Below are 16,370 nucleotides of genomic sequence, written 5' to 3'. Positions count from 1 at the left end.
CCAGAGACGCTACACATAGTTTAGGCGCCACCCGCAAAGTCTCATGCCCCGGCAATTGAGTGCCATTCAGGGGCCTTTATTCCCCTGTGAACTCAAAAGTCCACTAAAGACAACATCCATTCCGGGCCCTATTGAAACCATATGTCAGAGTCAGAATTACAACCTTTGCGGCCAAACTTCCTCCACGATACTCTTGACAAGTTCCAGCTTCTCCCACATACGTTCCATAGTCATCCCCACGCCTCCCGCCAAACTACTACTACTAAACCCGCACTGCGGACTCAGCGCGAGACAACCCAGCGCCTGCTCCATACTAATCTTCTGCGCCCCGGCGACGACCCCGGCCGCCTGCCAGATCGCCGCGACAACGGCCGCGCGATCCTCCAGCTCCGCCGTCTTGGTCGACACCAGCCCCAACACCACGTTCTTCCCCTCGGGCAAGAAGCGCAGCGGCTCGAACCCGCCGCTGCGCGCGCGGTCGTCGAACTCCAGCAGGTAGGTGCCGTAGTCCGTCTCGCGGAACAGCTTGTGCGCGATCGTCTCGTACGACCCGGACACCCAGTGCGTCGAGCCGGCCATGTTGCCGCGGCAGAGGTGCACGCCCATATGTAGGTCGGCGGGGGCCCCGCGCAGGAGCTGGTTGTGCGTGCGGATGTAGAGGTCTAGCAGGGCGTCCGGGTCGGTGCCGTCGCGGGCGCAGCCCTCCAGGAACGGCGGGGAGCAGAAATACGTTAGGTGCGGGTCGTCGATCTGGATGTGGCGGAGGCCGGCGTCGTAGAGGGTGCGGAACTCCGCTGCGTAGCATTTGGCGAGGTCGTCGAAGTACTGCTCGTCCGAGGTGTACCCGGACTCCTTAGTCCACGCGGTCCCCGGCTTGAGCTGGATGTGCTGGTAGTTGGGCGTCGGGATCGTGAGCTTGGCCTCTTTCCAGAGGACCTCCCGCTGCAGGTGGTCGCGCAGCGCCAGCCACTCGGCCAGATACGGCGACTCCCTGTACGCGATCTTGCCCGTGCACACGACGGCGGCGCGGGTCGTGGCCCCCATGCGGGCCAGGCCCGTCGTGGTGGGGAAGTTGGTGCGGAACGCGTCCGGGATGGGCAAATCCGGCCTGGCTTCGAATCCCGACAGCTTCTCGAAGAAGCCGCCGTAGTAGATGTGGCGCGCGTACTCGCCGTCGGTGATGGGTCGGATGCCCCTTTCCAGCTGCTGCTGGACCACGTCGCGGATCGCTTGGGACTCGGCCTCTTTGACGGCCTCGGGCACTTCTAGTGAGTACATCTTGGAGGGCGATGCGAGACTAGAGCGGGCATCGAGTAGGCTCTGTGGCCGGAGCAAAGAGCCTACGTGATCGGCTCTGAATGGGGGCGCCATGGTTATGCTTGTACGGGTACTAGCGAAAGAGAAGACACTTCCGTCAAGCTATTGAAGGGCGGCAGTCGTAGCTGGTGCCAGTAGGCACATGAAATGCGAGGACTGGGTGGGAATGCCTTTCCCCGCATCTCGATCGGTCCGGGGGGCCAACTGGAACCGGTGGGATGGCACAGTGTGGGGACGCTTTTGACTCTACTTCTTCTGCAGGTCCATCGCCTTCGAATACAGGTTTCAAAACACTGCCATCGGCCTTCTGCTATGTAACATACAGAAGTGCAAAGAGCAAGCCAAACAGGCTAACGATCATAAAGGGCAAGATGACGAGAATTCTGCTGGCCACGCCGTCCACCAACGCCATCGCCATCAACATTCCGTACACCGTGGCGAATAGGGGATACAACACCGGTCGCTGGGATAGGCCGGTCCCTAATAACAGCAGAAAAAACACCAGACACCACCACTTGTTCTGCTTGAACCACAGCAACAACCCGTGTCCCAGACTGAGCTGACTCTTCTCCGGGGACTCGGCGATGAACGAAATATCGCCACCGTTCAGGTACTTGTTGATCTCTTGCTTGAGTGGTTTCTCCCTCAGGCTCTGAGGATTGATGCCCGCTTCGTCGAACTGTCGGCGCATGGTTTCAGCCAGATACGACACAGCCCGCCAACCCTTGGCCACCTCCTGTTCCCTCTGTAGCGGGAGCTTGTACTGCGCGGCGAGCCATAAGAGCCAGAGGCCGATGGTCCAGGCCGTCATTATTATCGCGTTCAGGATTGCTTGTACGAAGGAGAAGCCCCACTCGTAAGCCTGTAATTAGGAAAAGAACCATCACGGTCAGCGTTAGAGAAATGAATCACACGATGGGGAGGGTTTGGGGAGGAGGGTTCGCTTACGTTCATCATAGGCTGGCAGGCTCCATTGGCCTTGATGTCGTCGATGGAGAAAAGTTGGCCATTTGCGGTCCAGGTCAGCCGGGCGCTGTCGTTGAAGGGGCGCTGGCCGGTCCGGGGATCCACCCATCCATTGCCGAAGAGCCTATTGTCGGAAAGATTGTTGCTTGGGGGCGTGTAGTAGGTGAGGTAAAATGCCGATATGTTGAGGGCAGGAGGCTCAAGGTACACGCCATCTATCTCCCACGTGGTGTTCACATCGTCTAGACCATAAAAGCCGTAATTGGAAACGTCTGGGAAGTATCAGTGGTTAGAATAAGAGTGAGACGCGATTTTGAGTGGGGGTGGTGTCAATCAGGAGTAAACGTACAATGAGAAGCCGCGTTCTTGAGCGAGCATATTTTGTCGCCAGGGTCCGGGCAGTCCGGGGAAGGGCTCGAGGCCATGGGATCCTGCTTCGACTTGGCGTTGGCGGTGTCGGCATAGGGAATTATGTAGTCAGCCGTCAGATTTACGCGCTGCCCGTCATGGATGATGTAGGCAACGTAGTTGAAGTTCTCAAACGGGATGATGCTGCCACTGCGGTCTTTTACAAACGCTTTCATGACGCTGATATATCCCGTCATGGACCCGGCCAGAGTTGGGAAGACGAGAACATAGATGGTGGAAAGGACCATGAAGACCATGGCCGTGGTGGACATAAGTCGTCTTCTTTTGATAAAGTCCTTCCCAAGTCGAAACGGCGTGGCTATGTTGGCATCTTCGTTGATAAAGACAAGACGAAATGTCTGATACGTGACCGGTGACGATTGCATCGATGCGGACACGTAATGGCGAAACACTTTCCACGAAATTATGGCCATTAAGCTTTGACCGCCGCGGCCAACGATCTGCAGTTACCGGAGTTAAGATTGAGAAACGCCAATAAGTATCGAAAGGGGCAATTCAGCAAAACTTACGACGTCCCAACTGATGTCTATAACCTTGACAGTAGCAAACGACATTGAGCCGCTGTCTCCATACGCATAACTGTTCGTCTTCACGGTGATATCGAAGAACCCCGAGTTCCAGAGACTGAGTTGGTCGCGTCGTGGATCGACCGTTCCGTCCTCCATGCAAGCTGACGGCGTGGACAAGAGACCCATTCCGGATTCTCCCTGCACCATGTTCGAAATAATGATGACGACGAGAAATGTCAACCAGAAGAAGAAGGGGGCGAAAAGGAGCTGGCTCCTCCATTGGATTTCCCGAAACTCGGCATCCATTTGCCGCCACGTCTGTCTGGTAGTGTCGGCAACCCACTTGCGAATGTTCGCCCATCTTGAAGTTTTCTCTTGTTTACCCGGCCTCAAGAGAGCTTCTTCGTCTTGGATTTGTAAGGGGTCAAACCCCGTCAATGTTGGAGCACTCATACTGCGAAGAAAGTCTTGGTTGATACAGAAGACTGCATCGACAGGGAGTCACCCGGAAGGCTTCCGTGGGGGCGTATCTCACTTATATGGGCAAGGGGGTATGCAACAGCCTCGTCCTGCTTTTTCTCACAGTGAAAACTCTTGCTACGTTATCTGACTCTAACACTGGGGTTGCGCAACTGCCTGTGAAGTCAGCATGGACCCCAAGCCCCGACTTCTGGTGGTTGTCAGCCAACAACTGTCCCATCCCAACTTTGTCCGGCAGAATGGCGAACGACCAATCAGTGAAATGCATTTGCATGCCGGTGTGTGCCCCCTGCGTTGATCTCCAACAGGAACTGCAGTGTAGGGCTGTGCCGCAGATAGTGTATCCATTCTTATCAGCAAATCAAACGTGCTTTAGGGAGTAAGCGGGCACCCAGGTTTCCCGGCAGGCCCCTTATTGGTGTAAAGAAATAATCTTGCGTGAGATGTCTATTTTTAGCAGACTGCAGCCTCACCAATCATTCTCCATACCGATATTGGCGTAATCGCAGCCAAGCACCCAGGACACCGTATTTCGAGTCGTAGAGGCAGTATTGAATATATTCCGGCCCTTCGGTCTTTGTAGTGTCGGTATGGCCTAGCTGCTGCCTATCAGACTTACCATGACACGTTTATCTTCACCCCCGGATAGCTCGGTATGCAAAGCGGGCCGACAAACTCGCACTGCGAGGCAGCTACCAATCCTGGTCCGATGGATGGGAATAACTTCGTCCACATCTATGCTTTGACGCTTCATCCCTCGTCATCGTGGGACATGATACAAGTTTCTGGTCTCAAAGCCCGATATAGCAGCCTGTAATAGATATCGTCAAGTTCCCTCGCTGGTATGCATTAAACTAACCCCCCAGCCCTTCCATCGTTTCTTCGTATCTTGACACGAGCAGCCAGTCTTGCATATCACCCAATGTACCCCAACCTAGGTCAGTTTAGGGTCAAGACACAGCGTCAACCACCATGAATGAGATAATCAGAGTTCGAGCCATTTCGTGTATTTTTTGAGCTTTATCTGAGAAAAGCAACGAATTTGGGCAGATAGCTCTGTCGTCGTCGTGGTCCAGAACATATTTCTTCAATGTAATACCGAAACGCCTAAGTCGCCATTGAACCCACAAGTCCCGTGTAAAAGATAAACAACAAGGGCATCGCTCTAATACCTCGCGCCATGTGCTTAAACCCAATACCTGATCTATAGGGATAAAACCGCAAAATCACATGCACACAGCCGTCGAAGGAAGCCAAGGAGCTGGATTCCTAATGGTAACGGTAAGTCTACTGGTAAGATATCCCCTTCTCATCCTTAGCCGTCCGACTGCGTACCACTTGCAACCACCCAAGATCCCCGCACCCCCGAGCACCGACAACCCCCCAAACGCCTGCGCATACCGATACCTTCCCCCGTCGAGCGCAATCAGCGCCCCCGCGATCGGCGGCCCCGACAGACACGCCACGCTGAGCACGGTGAACGCCATGCCCGTGCGCACGCCCATCTTGGCTGGGTCGGCCGTGAGCCCCGCGAGCGCCGAGGGCAGCAGCGTCTGCACCGCGTTGGCGCAGACGCCGTACAGGACCACGAACGCGACGTAGCTCGGCTCCGAGTAGGCGGCCAGCCAGCCCAGCAGGGCTGTGCCTACGGCGGCGGCGAACGGGACCAGCAGGGCGAAGGAGCCGCAGTAGAGGTCCGTGAGCAGCGCTGGGGCGAGCCGGCCGGGGACGCCGACGGCGTTCATGATGAGGAGGAGGAGCAGGGATTCGGACGGCTCTAGTCCGATGATTTTCGTGCCGTATGAAGCGATCTAATGTTTTTGAGTCACTTTGCCGTCAGGATGCAACGGGATAGGCCAAAAGGGACGTGAGAGGGGGATCTTACAAAGAAAGAGGCGAAGTTGAGCCCCCAACCAACGAAAAAGATACCGACCGCGAACAGCACATATATGGAGTCTTTCCAAGATTCCGAATCGAACCATGGTGCGGACACGGGCTTGTCGATCGCCTTAGGCTTCGCAATGGCCAGGATAACTGCACAGTTGAAGAGGACAACAAGTCCCATGACGCGGATAGTCCAGGGATGACCGATCTTGACTGCCAACTCCCTTGCTATCTGCATATTGTATTCCGTTAACATGGGTGTCCGGGGATAGGGCAGAGGGTGCAACGGCGTTCCACTCACCATCGTGAAGACCACCCCGCCGACCGGCGCCCCCGCACGACGCGACGCCCAGCGCGAACGCGCGGTAGCGCACAAAGTACAGCGACACCAGCGTCACGCAAGGCGTGAAGAGGATGCCGTTGCCGAGCCCCTGGACCACGCCCTGCGCCAGCAGCAGCTGCGCGAACTGGCCCGGGCGCTCGACGAAGGAAGTCACCAAGATGCCGACGAGCTGCAGCAGGCAGCCCGCGACCAGCAGCGAGCGGAAGTAGCCCTGGTCCATGAGCCGGCCCGAAACGGCCCCGACTAAGGGAAGCGACAGCTGCACCGAGCCCGTCCAGGAGATGTCGGCCGGGGAACGCGCGAGCGTAGTCTGCCAGTGGGACTGGAAGGCGCCGAAGGAGGAGTAGTAGCCGTAGCCGTTGACCAGAAGCAGGAAGCTCGCGAAGATCTGCAGCCAGGCCTGGAGCGTGCGCTCCTCGTCGTGGGTCTTCTTCTCTTCGTGCGGCTGCTTGAGGGCCTCGGGGTCGAACAACTCCTGGCTGTACCTAGGAGGAGGGTCAGGCGGCGATGCAGTTGGTCGCGTGAGCTTTCCGGTGGGCGAAGAGTTTAGTGGTCCGGATAGAGAAATCTTGATTTCACTTATAATAACGGCGGACTCCCACGGTGGCCCGGTATCCGGACGCCTTAGTGTGGCCTGTGGCATGGACGTCATAGTTGCAGAAGGGCTTGGTGGCTTCGACGGGAGATCTTTGCTATCGATATACGGGGCTGATGCATCCCAAATTCAAAGGAGACTGCGTCCGTCTTTATCTATACTTAAGAGGAACGAATACAAAAGGAAAGTGGTCGAGAACCCATCAGAGTTCGACAAGCAATAGAACATCAAACAGGTGTTTGTAGATCTTCCTTGTCAATGATGTATAATTCAGAATCGCCTCGAAGGCGTTTGGTCGGGCATGAGCGCATGAATCGTCCCTTCCATCTGTGGAAGGTTCGTTCTATATCTTACCGACCGCCCCTCACTATTTGAGGGTCCAGTAAGGTAACGTTCGGTCGCAGTGTAGGAACCAAACTTAAGACAATCCTCATTGGGCTCTTTTGTCCAACCAGACTGGTCACGTTGAGTGCGGTTATGCCGAGAAATACTACATGCACGCAGTATTCGCAAACCTCAGGCAACGCAGCTTTTCGGCACTGACGTCGTAATCAAGTTACAAACATATAAACAGGACAATTAAGCGCGGGTTGGCAGATCTTGGCAATTCATGGCTTAGGACCAGAACCCGGACGGAAACAGGCCAAGAGGGCAAGTGCAGTCATATGGCTTCTCGGTAGAGGGGTCTGGATGGGTTAAATATAGTACAAGCTTCTCGGCAGGTGGATCCTTTGCTGCGGCATTTCTCCATTTTGGTGCACAACCCCTTTTTAACAGGGGCTACCCCGGTTGAACCAACACGCGATATAGTGGGCGACTTGAAACCCGCAGCCGAAGCGCAGCAGAGGTGGAGGCATCACCTGTCCGCATCACCACAGAATGTTATACAGTACCAATGCCTCTCGATTTGTGCTTCGCAGGGCTGTTGGCTGCGTATTCGGGGATAAACATACGCTGGCGCCTAACCCCAAAAGGAGCCGATGTTTGGTTTCACAAACCAAATGCGATATGATTAGGGCAGTCTTCCAAACAAAAGTTACCATTGGGGAACCTAATATACAAGATATACTTCTCTCTATAGGATTCGTGAGTCTATATGAAACATCTGGAATTTTGTCTATGGATCTATGCACTTTCTGTGATCCCAGCCACTGCGGCAGACTGTGGCGTATCTATATTTGCTGGTCTATAGGTTAGAAACACCATGTCTCAATATGGTCGACTTATCCAGACAAGTCCCTCGGGGTATAAGCGAAGTAAGAGTGCCGAATCGTTGGCGTTACTCGAGATAGCAGCGAGAGACGATTTCAAAAGATGTTTACAGTGCGCAATGGAAGCGAAGACAATATGCTTGCCTTCGTCTTAGATCCGTGGTCAGTTCCAAAAGAGGTCTCTTCCAGAACAGTATCGACTTCGTGTCAATAAGGGACCCGAATAGTAACCACAATCTCTCCCATTCCAACTTATTCAACTGGGCATCTAGATACTTCTTCTTTGAAGCAGGTTTTGCATATATAAAGCTTTGTACGAGTTCCTCTCGATATTGTTTTTAGCCTATCTCTATCACAGCAATACAATCCTCATCGAGACAACTTTCTAGACATTCAGCCTAAGTGTGCAAGTGTGCCTAAAAAAGGAAGCAACAAGTCCGAGACATGCACCATTGCAAAATGGATAATACGGGAACCCCCACGGACCAATGCGGAAGCCAAGAGCCATATATAACTCGTATGTGTCCCTTGTTGATATAGCCCCTTTTACTATCACCCTTCCAGTGGCACTTACAAACTCTCCGTCCCGCTGTTGGACGTTGCTGCTGGCACCATACGTCGGAGCCCCTGGCACAGCGTCGTGGCCGTCGACGCCACCAGCAACTACACGACCCCCCATGCCAAGGACGTGCGCGACACACACACCCTGGTCTGCGACAGGGACGGAAGGCCCTCCTACTACAGCGAAAAGTCGCCGCTGTGGGACGACGAGGCCTGTTGGGGCGTAGAGGACGAGGTCGTCTTCGAGCCGGTGTACCCGCACGGCTTGCTAGTATACCCCCGCAGGGCGTCTTCGACTAGGACGGTGAGCGACGAGCAGATCTCCAAGCCCAGCGCGTTGGACCGGCAGTACCGCGGTAAGGTCAGGGCATCCGGCTTCACGAACGCCGCGACGGCTCTGGACACGGCTGTTGACGATGCCTTTTTCAACAGCACGCGAAGCTATACACATCGGGGCATAATTCTGGTGGCCATAGGTTTGATGGCGATGTTGCACATGACGGCACGAGCATGGAGGAGCAATTGGCAATGGCCCTGATTTGGCTTTTCGACGACTGGAGTTTTCAGCCTCGAACACTAGAAATAGCCTTAATCATAGGTGTTGGTGGCGAGAGTGGAGAAGCCAGCGATCTAGAATTCAGGGAAACCAAGGGCCTCCAAGATACAGTTGGTGTCCGTTGGGAGCCACTGGGTTACCACAGATAGATAGGGAATAAATACTGTTCGTATTCTCCACCAAGAAGTCATTTCAAGCTTTTGTCGGTCCATGTAAGTCACAAATGGCAATTGAGGCATTTTAGTTACAAAAGTTTTCGAAGGCAATGTCTTCGTCCTTTTCTCGGCCTCATATTTGTTTCTCTTTTTTTCTTTTCACCACTAGCTCATCATTTACCAATAGACTTACTCATTGATATCGAATTTAAATCACCTGACACAAGAGAGCATGGCAGACCTCGACGCTCTGCAAGCCCTCCCAACCGAGCTGCAGCTCAAGGTCTTGGGCATGGACAACATGCAGACCGTGTGCCGCTTCTCGCAGGTCAACCAGCGCGCCAAGACGCTCGTGGACTCCCTGATAGGCATCGAGGATGCCCGCCGCATCTTTGCCCACGAGGTCGCCGAAAGACAACCTAGCCGTACCTCGGCCCCCAGCCTCGCCACGAGCGACGTCTGGTGCTACGACATGATCGCCGCCACGACTCTGCCCCAGCCAATCTGCGACCAAACCTGAAACCGCGACCTATGCTCTCGCTGTTTTGGGCAATGCAACGCGAGCTTGGTCGCGGTGCGCGATCGCTTTTGGAGCACATAGTTTGCCTGCGTACCTTATGTAAGGAAACACCGTCCATGATATCAGTTGCAGTGACTAGCATCTATCTAGGCTCATGTTGACGGCTAACATGTGCCTTCGGGTAACCTGGCTTAGCAAATGGCATATATTCGCCCTCGGAGACGACCGCCTATATGCGTCTTAGAATGGTTAATCTACTTTACTACCCCCGTGGCTTATCATATAGAAGATACTAATCGCAGAGATTACAGTTAATGTTTACTAAATAATAATACTACTCACATAGCAAATGAGCAAATGAAGCGAGCAGTTCCGCCATGTCATTGTGAGCGTAATCAACACCAAACGTGAAGCTCTGGCAAAGTAACATTGTAGTGGCCGTTGACCGCAGTTCTTGAAGACTGAAGACCTTGTACCGTTTCGTAAGCGAGGTCTCTGCTACCATGTATATATCTAAGCGATGCTCGTATGTATGCATATATTAACCCACCAATATGGATCGGGCGTGCGTGTGAGCCCTTCCTCGGGAAATTTGGATGCGAGATCAAGGTAACCCTCCAGTCGGGTTGGAGAATGCGATTCGTGCGCTTACCATCCCCTTTTCCCGCCTCTACTAGGCAGTACTTACCCCATGGGAGAAACAGGAGATCACTGAGGCTTCTTGAAGCAATGTATCGCGCGGTCCCAAGCCGAAATGGGCGTGAGAGCCCAAGTCAGTGATGCAGAGTATTGCGACGCTTTGACATCGCACGGTTTTGCGAATCCATCGTCTAAGCTGTCGGCATTCGTTTCTCCCCGAGGTATTAGTTTCTCCATGTGGTGGTATTCAACTATCCGACTCTTGCAAAAGGATGAATGAAAGTACCACGGCATGTCAGACGGGAGCTTAGATCAGTGGCCATAGGAGGAAGCGAATGCTGGGGATCCATGAAATGATAGGGTTTCCCCAGGTCCACCTTGCCCGACATGAGGGGAAGATCGACAACAGCACAAGAAGGGTGAATGCGAGCCACGCACGGGGTTGGAGTTGAGGAAAAGCCAGTATGTCTGTCTTCCGTATATAGCTGCTCTTCCTTCTGGGAACTGCGCGTGAATACCCCTCAAGCTTATTAAATCGATGCAATCATGGCAGAGCCTGGACCCGCGGACAATGGCCATAAATCTGGATGGGCGGAGAAGTCCCTCGAGGACGCCCAAGCGGGCAATATTGACGAGCATGCGACAAGCGTTCGAGAAGCTCTCGTGAACCACCGATAGGCCGTCATGTGGTCGCTGACAGTTTCCATGTCCGTCATCATGGAAGGTATGTGCCATTGCTCTATTCACCTATGAAGTCAGGAATTTCCACCGGCGCGGACCAGCAACTAACCACAGAGCCACTGATATAGGATACGATACGATCCTGATGGGAAACTTTCTCGGGTTTCCAGCGTTCCAGAAACAATTCGGCGAGGACCACGGCGGCAAGGCAGGGTACCAAGTGACGGCCGCTTGGCGTGAGTGATTGGCCCCACACTCAAGAGAGAGAGAGAGACTCTTGTATGTCTATCGTTGTTGTGGGGTTTCACTGATGGTGTGGTGTCTTACCAGAGTCTGCGCTGTGGGGAGGCTCGATAGCCGGCTGCATCATCGGAGTCTTCATCAACGGCTACCTGATCAGCCATTTCGGATTCAGGCGCGTGTTCCTGGCGTCGCTGCTGCTGATGACGGCTTTCATCTTCCCATCATTCTCTGGGACGACTCCAGCAGTTCAGACAGTGGGTCAAGTGCTGTGCGGGTAAGCCGTTGTCCCAGCAGTGACTCAGTTTGCTGCCCGTCTTATTGAATATTATTGAATACCAGCTAACTTGTCCTGCCCCACACCTCTCAGTGTCCCCTGGGGAATCTTCGCCAACATCGGTTCCGCGTATACGTCCGAGATCCTGCTCCTGGCACTGCGGCCCTACTTAACCGCCTACCTCAACATGTGCTTCGCGATCGGGCAGTTCATCGGCGCCGGCGTGATCCAGGGCCTGCTGCAGCGGGACAACCAGTGGTCCTACCGTGTCCCCTTCGCGGTGCAGTGGGTGTGGCCAGTGCCCCTCTTCGCGGCCTGCCTCTTCATGCCCGAGAGCCCCTGGTGGCTCGTCCAGCACGGCCGGCTCGACGAAGCCGAACAAGTCCTGCGGCGCGTCACGAGCGGCGCCCAGCGCGAGAAGGCACCCCAGACCCTAGCCATGATGGTGCACACCCACGCCCTCGAGCACGAGATCGAGAAGGGCGCGGGCGGCAGCTCGTACCTCGACTGCTTCCGCGGCAGCCACCGGCGGCGGACCGAGATCGCCTGCGTCGCCTTCGCGGGCCAGGTCCTCGCCGGCTCCCAGTTCGCCTACTCGGGCACCTACTTCTTCCAGCAGGCCGGCATGGGCGCCGACGACGCGTACAAGCTGGGGCTGGGCGGGACCGCCATCGCCTTCGTCGGGGCCATCTTGTCGTGGTTCCTGATGCGGCGCGTCGGGCGCCGGACCCTCTACCTATGCGGCATGGCGGCATAGCCGGCATTGTCGCGAACCTATTCGTCATCGGCGTGCTCATGACGGGGGCCCACAGCAACGACGCCGTGGTCTCGGCGCAGTCGTCGCTGTGCCTTGTCTGGCTCTTTACGTTTTCGCTGTCGGTGGGCCCCATGGGCTGGACCATCCCGGCCGAGGTGTCGTCGACGCGGCTGCGGTCCAAGACTATCTGCCTCGCGCGCAATGTTTATTACCTGACGCTGCTCTGGGCCAACATCCTCGAGCCCTACATGGTCAACCCCACGAGTTGGAACTGGCGCGGCTATACGGGATTCTTCTGGTGTGGCTGGGCGGCGCTGACGCTGGCTTGGGCCTTCTTCCGGCTCACTGAGACGAAGGACGGCACCTTCGAGGAGCTCGACCTCATGTTCGCTGCCGGGATTCCCACGCGCCAGTTCGCCGCGTACCACGTCGACGCTTACGCGGAGGACTTGGCCGTCAAGGACCGGGTGGGTGATCACGGCGATGGGGCCAAGAATAAGGAAACAGAGGCTTAAGGCTGTCTTATCGTATCATTACTGCAATTCAAGCGGTGGAATTTTTTTGGAAGGTCTAGGCACAAATAGACTCAATTCTATCTATGATGAAAGAAGTTTCTCTGAAACAGCACCGAGTTGAAAGTTATCAGCATCACCAGTGTCCTTGCGCATTGCTATCATGCAAAGAGTACCGAGATAAGAAAGGGTCATAGAAGGAGTTTCTCAAGGGTTTCGTAAGGAAGGGTCGTCAGGGGACGGAGAACCTTTTTATTGATTCGTAGATGAACGACAGTTCGTTATTCGTTATTCGTTGCTCGTTTCTCGTTTCGGGACGTATTTAGCGCAATAGGTGGGCTGGTGGGCGTGCGGATCAGTGGATTCAGTGGGTAGAAGAGCCCCCTTTACCCCACGAATGCCCAGCATTAGCGCCTTGGGGCCTGCGAGGACACTGGGGAAGGAAATGACTTATACCTTTCATGCAGATCTTCAATACCCGGAGATACTGGATATCTCAAAAAGTCATCAGAGTAATCCCATGAATCAATGTTCAATTCAAAAAGCGAAGTTAACTGTCTAGGCAGATAGGGCTAGAGCCATAGTCACGCCAAACACGAACTGATCGGGGTGAGTAGAGTCCAGCCGGTTGATCCGGACGTGATGACGAACGACGCCAGCGCCAGGAACAGACGTGGTTGAGCGATCATGCCCAATGCCCTCTCTTAGAAGCCAGCCATGGCCCTTTTTGCAGAAGGACATCAACCATTAAGGTGCTGGGAATTTCTGAAGGCCCTCCTTGCGCTCAACATGTTGATCTGCACCCTGGCGAGAAAATCCCTTCTTCGCCCATCTTTGTTGGCATGGTAATTGAAGTCAGCGGGAATTCGGTATATCTGCGCCGAGAAATTCAGTTCCGAAACAATTGGATAAGCTAGGCGGTCCAGTTAAGGACAAGGAGACTCCTTACATGACCTCTGGTATGCCTCGTGATTACTCCTAGCACCTTCTCGGAACAACAGTAACAGTGCTTGGTGAGCGGACTCAGTATCAACCCATTCTGAATGCCCATCGGTAACCGTGAATAATACGATCCGCCGTCTGCCACAGAAGGTTGGGGATTGCCCGCCAATTCCGCTCGCGCCAGGCATTGCGATAATCGTCGGTCGATGGTATCCAAACCACGCATAGAAGTGCAACAGTGAAGCCGATTTTGAGCATAGTGTACGAAATCGAGTAGTTCCGGTCAACCGGAGCAATTCCGCCGGAGGATTCTTGAGGGATATGTCGTATGTTGCTGGGGCCGGTTGTCTGCGACATCGTTGCGTACTGTAGATTGAATGTGTGTTTGTGATTGTCGAATTCTTGAAGTGGATGGATGGGCGCGGTGTGAGATACTGGGAGGAGTACAAGAGAAGAAGCGAATTGATGTACGTTCTAATGTGTGAGCCTCTCTCTCGACAACAGGAAGGGAGATAGCTTTATGCCTCTTTCTAGCTATTCCTAAGCTACCACGGGACTCACACATGGTCGCTTCCACGTCTGAGCAGCGCGAATGTGGTGGGTTACGCATGGTAGCTTCTGTTTTTGGTTTGCATGTTTGATGGTAGACTGCTCCTTCCAAGTCTTTCGTTTTTACGGGGCTAAATTGGCATCGCACCTGACTCAAACGCAAAGAAACTACGACAACGAAAATAGATATACTCAAGTCTCTAAGGTAGCCACCGTAGCAGGCTAGACTGGTTTAGATAAACCAATGGACTACAGTTCAGGATCCTGCCAACGTTGACATTACGGAATAACGCCTTCCGTACTATCCAATACACGCCTAAATCGGAATCAACATTGAAGAACTTTTCAACGCCTCAGATTTTCGACAGCTATTTCAGCGTTGGCTCCATTTATTCCAGTGTATAGTTGAACTACGGTTAGCCTAAGCGTTGATTAGATCCAGCCTTTTCTGCTACGGTAGCCTTTGGCCACCGAGGTCGGAGCAACCCACGATGTAATTAGTCCCGTTCCGGTTCCGTTGATGAACACACTTCTGGTGCTAAACTCAAGCGTGTCTCAGCCCCCCGACGCTCTAGGCAAATGGGAAGCCGCCCCAGACGTAGGTCAGCAGGTTCTTCGACGTAATCTCCTCCTCCTTACCCTTGAGCTCGTCCACGTCCCAGTTGGCCCAGACCATCCTGCCGCTGAGGAACTTGGCTTCTGGCCGCGTGACCCAGAGACAGAACCCAGCAAAGAGTTTCGCTATTAGTTTACAATATATTCGTTAGTTCATCTTCTCCTCCCAGACAGCTAGCTTAATATGCTCAAAGGTCCTCCGTATAAGAGTGTAAGGAAGAAGAAGAGGAAGAAGAAGAAAAATCTCACGAGTGTCCATGTGAACCATAGGTTTATCCGGCGTGGCCCCCGAAGCGCGGAACATGGCCGTGTCGACCATCCCCGGATGCACCGCCGTCACGTTCAGCTCCGGGTTCTCGACGGCGAGGTACTCGACCGTCTTGATCAGCGCCAGCTTGGACACGAGGTAGCCCGACAGCCCGGCTGTCACAGCGGCGGGGAAAACGACCGCGCCCCCGGGGACCGTCACAACGCTGGCGCCTGTAGCCGCCTTGGGGAAGAGATATTTGGCGAGGAGGACGGTGCTCTTGACGTTCACTTCGTAGGCGCGCCAGTAATCGGCCACGTCGTCCGTCTGGACGACCGGGGCCGGGGCGGCCATGTGGCCCGCCCCGTGCATCAGGACGTGCCAGGTCCCGTCGACGGCGTCGACGATCTGCTTCACGGCGCTTTCGTCGGTGACGTCCGCGGCGACGGTCTTCACCTGGACATTCGGGCTGACGTTGGTGACTTGAGTGGCGGTTTCGCTGAGGTTTGTAGCGTTGCGGCCGGTCAGGACCAGGATCTTGGCTCCGGCTTTGGCATACGCGAGGGCGGTTTCCCGGCCCAGTCCACTTCCCTATATATGTTCCATATTCGATGAGTTCTGGTCCGCCAAACCGAGTATGAGATACCACGAGAAATTGCTTACAGCGCCAGTGATCACAACTGTTTCTCCCTGATGGCTGACCTTCTCGTTGGTATAGTCGATGGCGGGGTAAACATCATTATGCCACTAGAAACACATAGATCAGTCGATGTGCCGACTTATTAGCGAACAGACTGGCTTTTCCTTACTGTGGGCGTCAAGGATGGATAAGGGGGGCTGCATGATGAATTGGTGTAGGATGAACTGGCAACGTTTGATATGACCGATCAAAGAAGCAAAGCAGAACTGCAATGATGGGGTAGCGAGGTATAAAAAAAAGGAAGGGCGGTGTTCCAAGGCAGCCTACACTATTTCAAATTCGATCTAAGCCACCCAGAAATAGTAAAATACCCCCGGATGAACACCCGGCTCAGGGAGTCTCACCGACTTATCATGAGTCTCTCCGAGGTCTTATCAAGAGTCTTTCCGAAGTCCCTCCGCTCTGTTCATTCACCCTTGGCATACAGGGACCCTGTTGAAAGTAAGCACCGGCACCAATCGTGCAGCTGCTTTAGGACTAACAACTTCGGGACGGTGTGATGGTGTTGAGCGACCCACAATAGCATCGTAAGCACTAAGCAAGCAGAGTCCGTATAAGCATATCGTTGACCAACGGAAGAATACACCATTGCCACGCATGGAGAGTAAGCGGCACAGCAGCCAAACTGCTGGTTGAAGATAATCACCCCTTTTCTTCTTGTACGGAACGCTTCTGTGCATTTACT

At 54.2% G+C, this 16,370-nt stretch overlaps 8 protein-coding genes across 8 annotated transcripts; 4 read left to right on the top strand and 4 right to left on the bottom strand.

The window, feature by feature from the left end:
• Window positions 1-156: 156 nt before the first annotated feature.
• PG994_005049 (5-methyltetrahydropteroyltriglutamate-homocysteine methyltransferase) lies at window positions 157-1,371 on the bottom strand (the record flags this gene model as incomplete). The annotated part of the gene is made up of 1 exon (XM_066856458.1): window positions 157-1,371. The coding sequence occupies one exon, from the start codon at window positions 1,369-1,371 to the stop codon at window positions 157-159; it is 1,215 nt and encodes a 404-aa protein (XP_066718625.1).
• A 256-nt stretch (window positions 1,372-1,627) lies between these two features.
• PG994_005048 (uncharacterized protein) lies at window positions 1,628-2,948 on the bottom strand (the record flags this gene model as incomplete). The annotated part of the gene is made up of 3 exons (XM_066856457.1): window positions 1,628-2,179; window positions 2,266-2,555; window positions 2,633-2,948. The coding sequence occupies 3 exons, from the start codon at window positions 2,946-2,948 to the stop codon at window positions 1,628-1,630; spliced, it is 1,158 nt and encodes a 385-aa protein (XP_066718624.1).
• A 1,979-nt stretch (window positions 2,949-4,927) lies between these two features.
• PG994_005047 (Aspyridones efflux protein apdF) lies at window positions 4,928-6,580 on the bottom strand (the record flags this gene model as incomplete). The annotated part of the gene is made up of 4 exons (XM_066856456.1): window positions 4,928-4,970; window positions 5,037-5,512; window positions 5,587-5,813; window positions 5,887-6,580. 4 exons carry the CDS (start codon window positions 6,578-6,580, stop codon window positions 4,928-4,930), a joined length of 1,440 nt encoding a protein of 479 aa, XP_066718623.1.
• A 1,290-nt stretch (window positions 6,581-7,870) lies between these two features.
• PG994_005046 (Isocyanide synthase xanB) lies at window positions 7,871-8,833 on the top strand (the record flags this gene model as incomplete). The annotated part of the gene is made up of 2 exons (XM_066856455.1): window positions 7,871-7,896; window positions 8,275-8,833. 2 exons carry the CDS (start codon window positions 7,871-7,873, stop codon window positions 8,831-8,833), a joined length of 585 nt encoding a protein of 194 aa, XP_066718622.1.
• Window positions 8,834-9,238: 405 nt separating this feature from the next.
• On the top strand, window positions 9,239-9,526 carry PG994_005045 (uncharacterized protein; the record flags this gene model as incomplete). Its single annotated transcript, XM_066856454.1, has 1 exon — window positions 9,239-9,526. One exon carries the CDS (start codon window positions 9,239-9,241, stop codon window positions 9,524-9,526), a length of 288 nt encoding a protein of 95 aa, XP_066718621.1.
• A 1,185-nt stretch (window positions 9,527-10,711) lies between these two features.
• On the top strand, window positions 10,712-12,120 carry PG994_005044 (uncharacterized protein; the record flags this gene model as incomplete). Its single annotated transcript, XM_066856453.1, is given in 5 exon segments — window positions 10,712-10,828; window positions 10,844-10,889; window positions 10,975-11,082; window positions 11,177-11,363; window positions 11,457-12,120. The coding sequence occupies 5 exon segments, from the start codon at window positions 10,712-10,714 to the stop codon at window positions 12,118-12,120; spliced, it is 1,122 nt and encodes a 373-aa protein (XP_066718620.1).
• A 38-nt stretch (window positions 12,121-12,158) lies between these two features.
• On the top strand, window positions 12,159-12,635 carry PG994_005043 (uncharacterized protein; the record flags this gene model as incomplete). Its single annotated transcript, XM_066856452.1, has 1 exon — window positions 12,159-12,635. The coding sequence occupies one exon, from the start codon at window positions 12,159-12,161 to the stop codon at window positions 12,633-12,635; it is 477 nt and encodes a 158-aa protein (XP_066718619.1).
• Window positions 12,636-14,694: 2,059 nt separating this feature from the next.
• On the bottom strand, window positions 14,695-15,828 carry PG994_005042 (short chain dehydrogenase; the record flags this gene model as incomplete). Its single annotated transcript, XM_066856451.1, has 4 exons — window positions 14,695-14,864; window positions 14,988-15,576; window positions 15,649-15,732; window positions 15,781-15,828. 4 exons carry the CDS (start codon window positions 15,826-15,828, stop codon window positions 14,695-14,697), a joined length of 891 nt encoding a protein of 296 aa, XP_066718618.1.
• Window positions 15,829-16,370: the final 542 nt, after the last annotated feature.

The sequence above is a fragment of the Apiospora phragmitis genome (genome assembly GCF_038363925.1).
Source record: "Apiospora phragmitis strain CBS 135458 chromosome Unknown utg000005l:1.0-4161743.0:1.0-4166827.0, whole genome shotgun sequence".
NCBI lineage: Eukaryota > Fungi > Ascomycota > Sordariomycetes > Amphisphaeriales > Apiosporaceae > Apiospora > Apiospora phragmitis.
The sequence above is the reverse complement of the archived record's forward strand: the minus strand, read 5'-3'. Positions and strand labels throughout refer to the sequence as shown.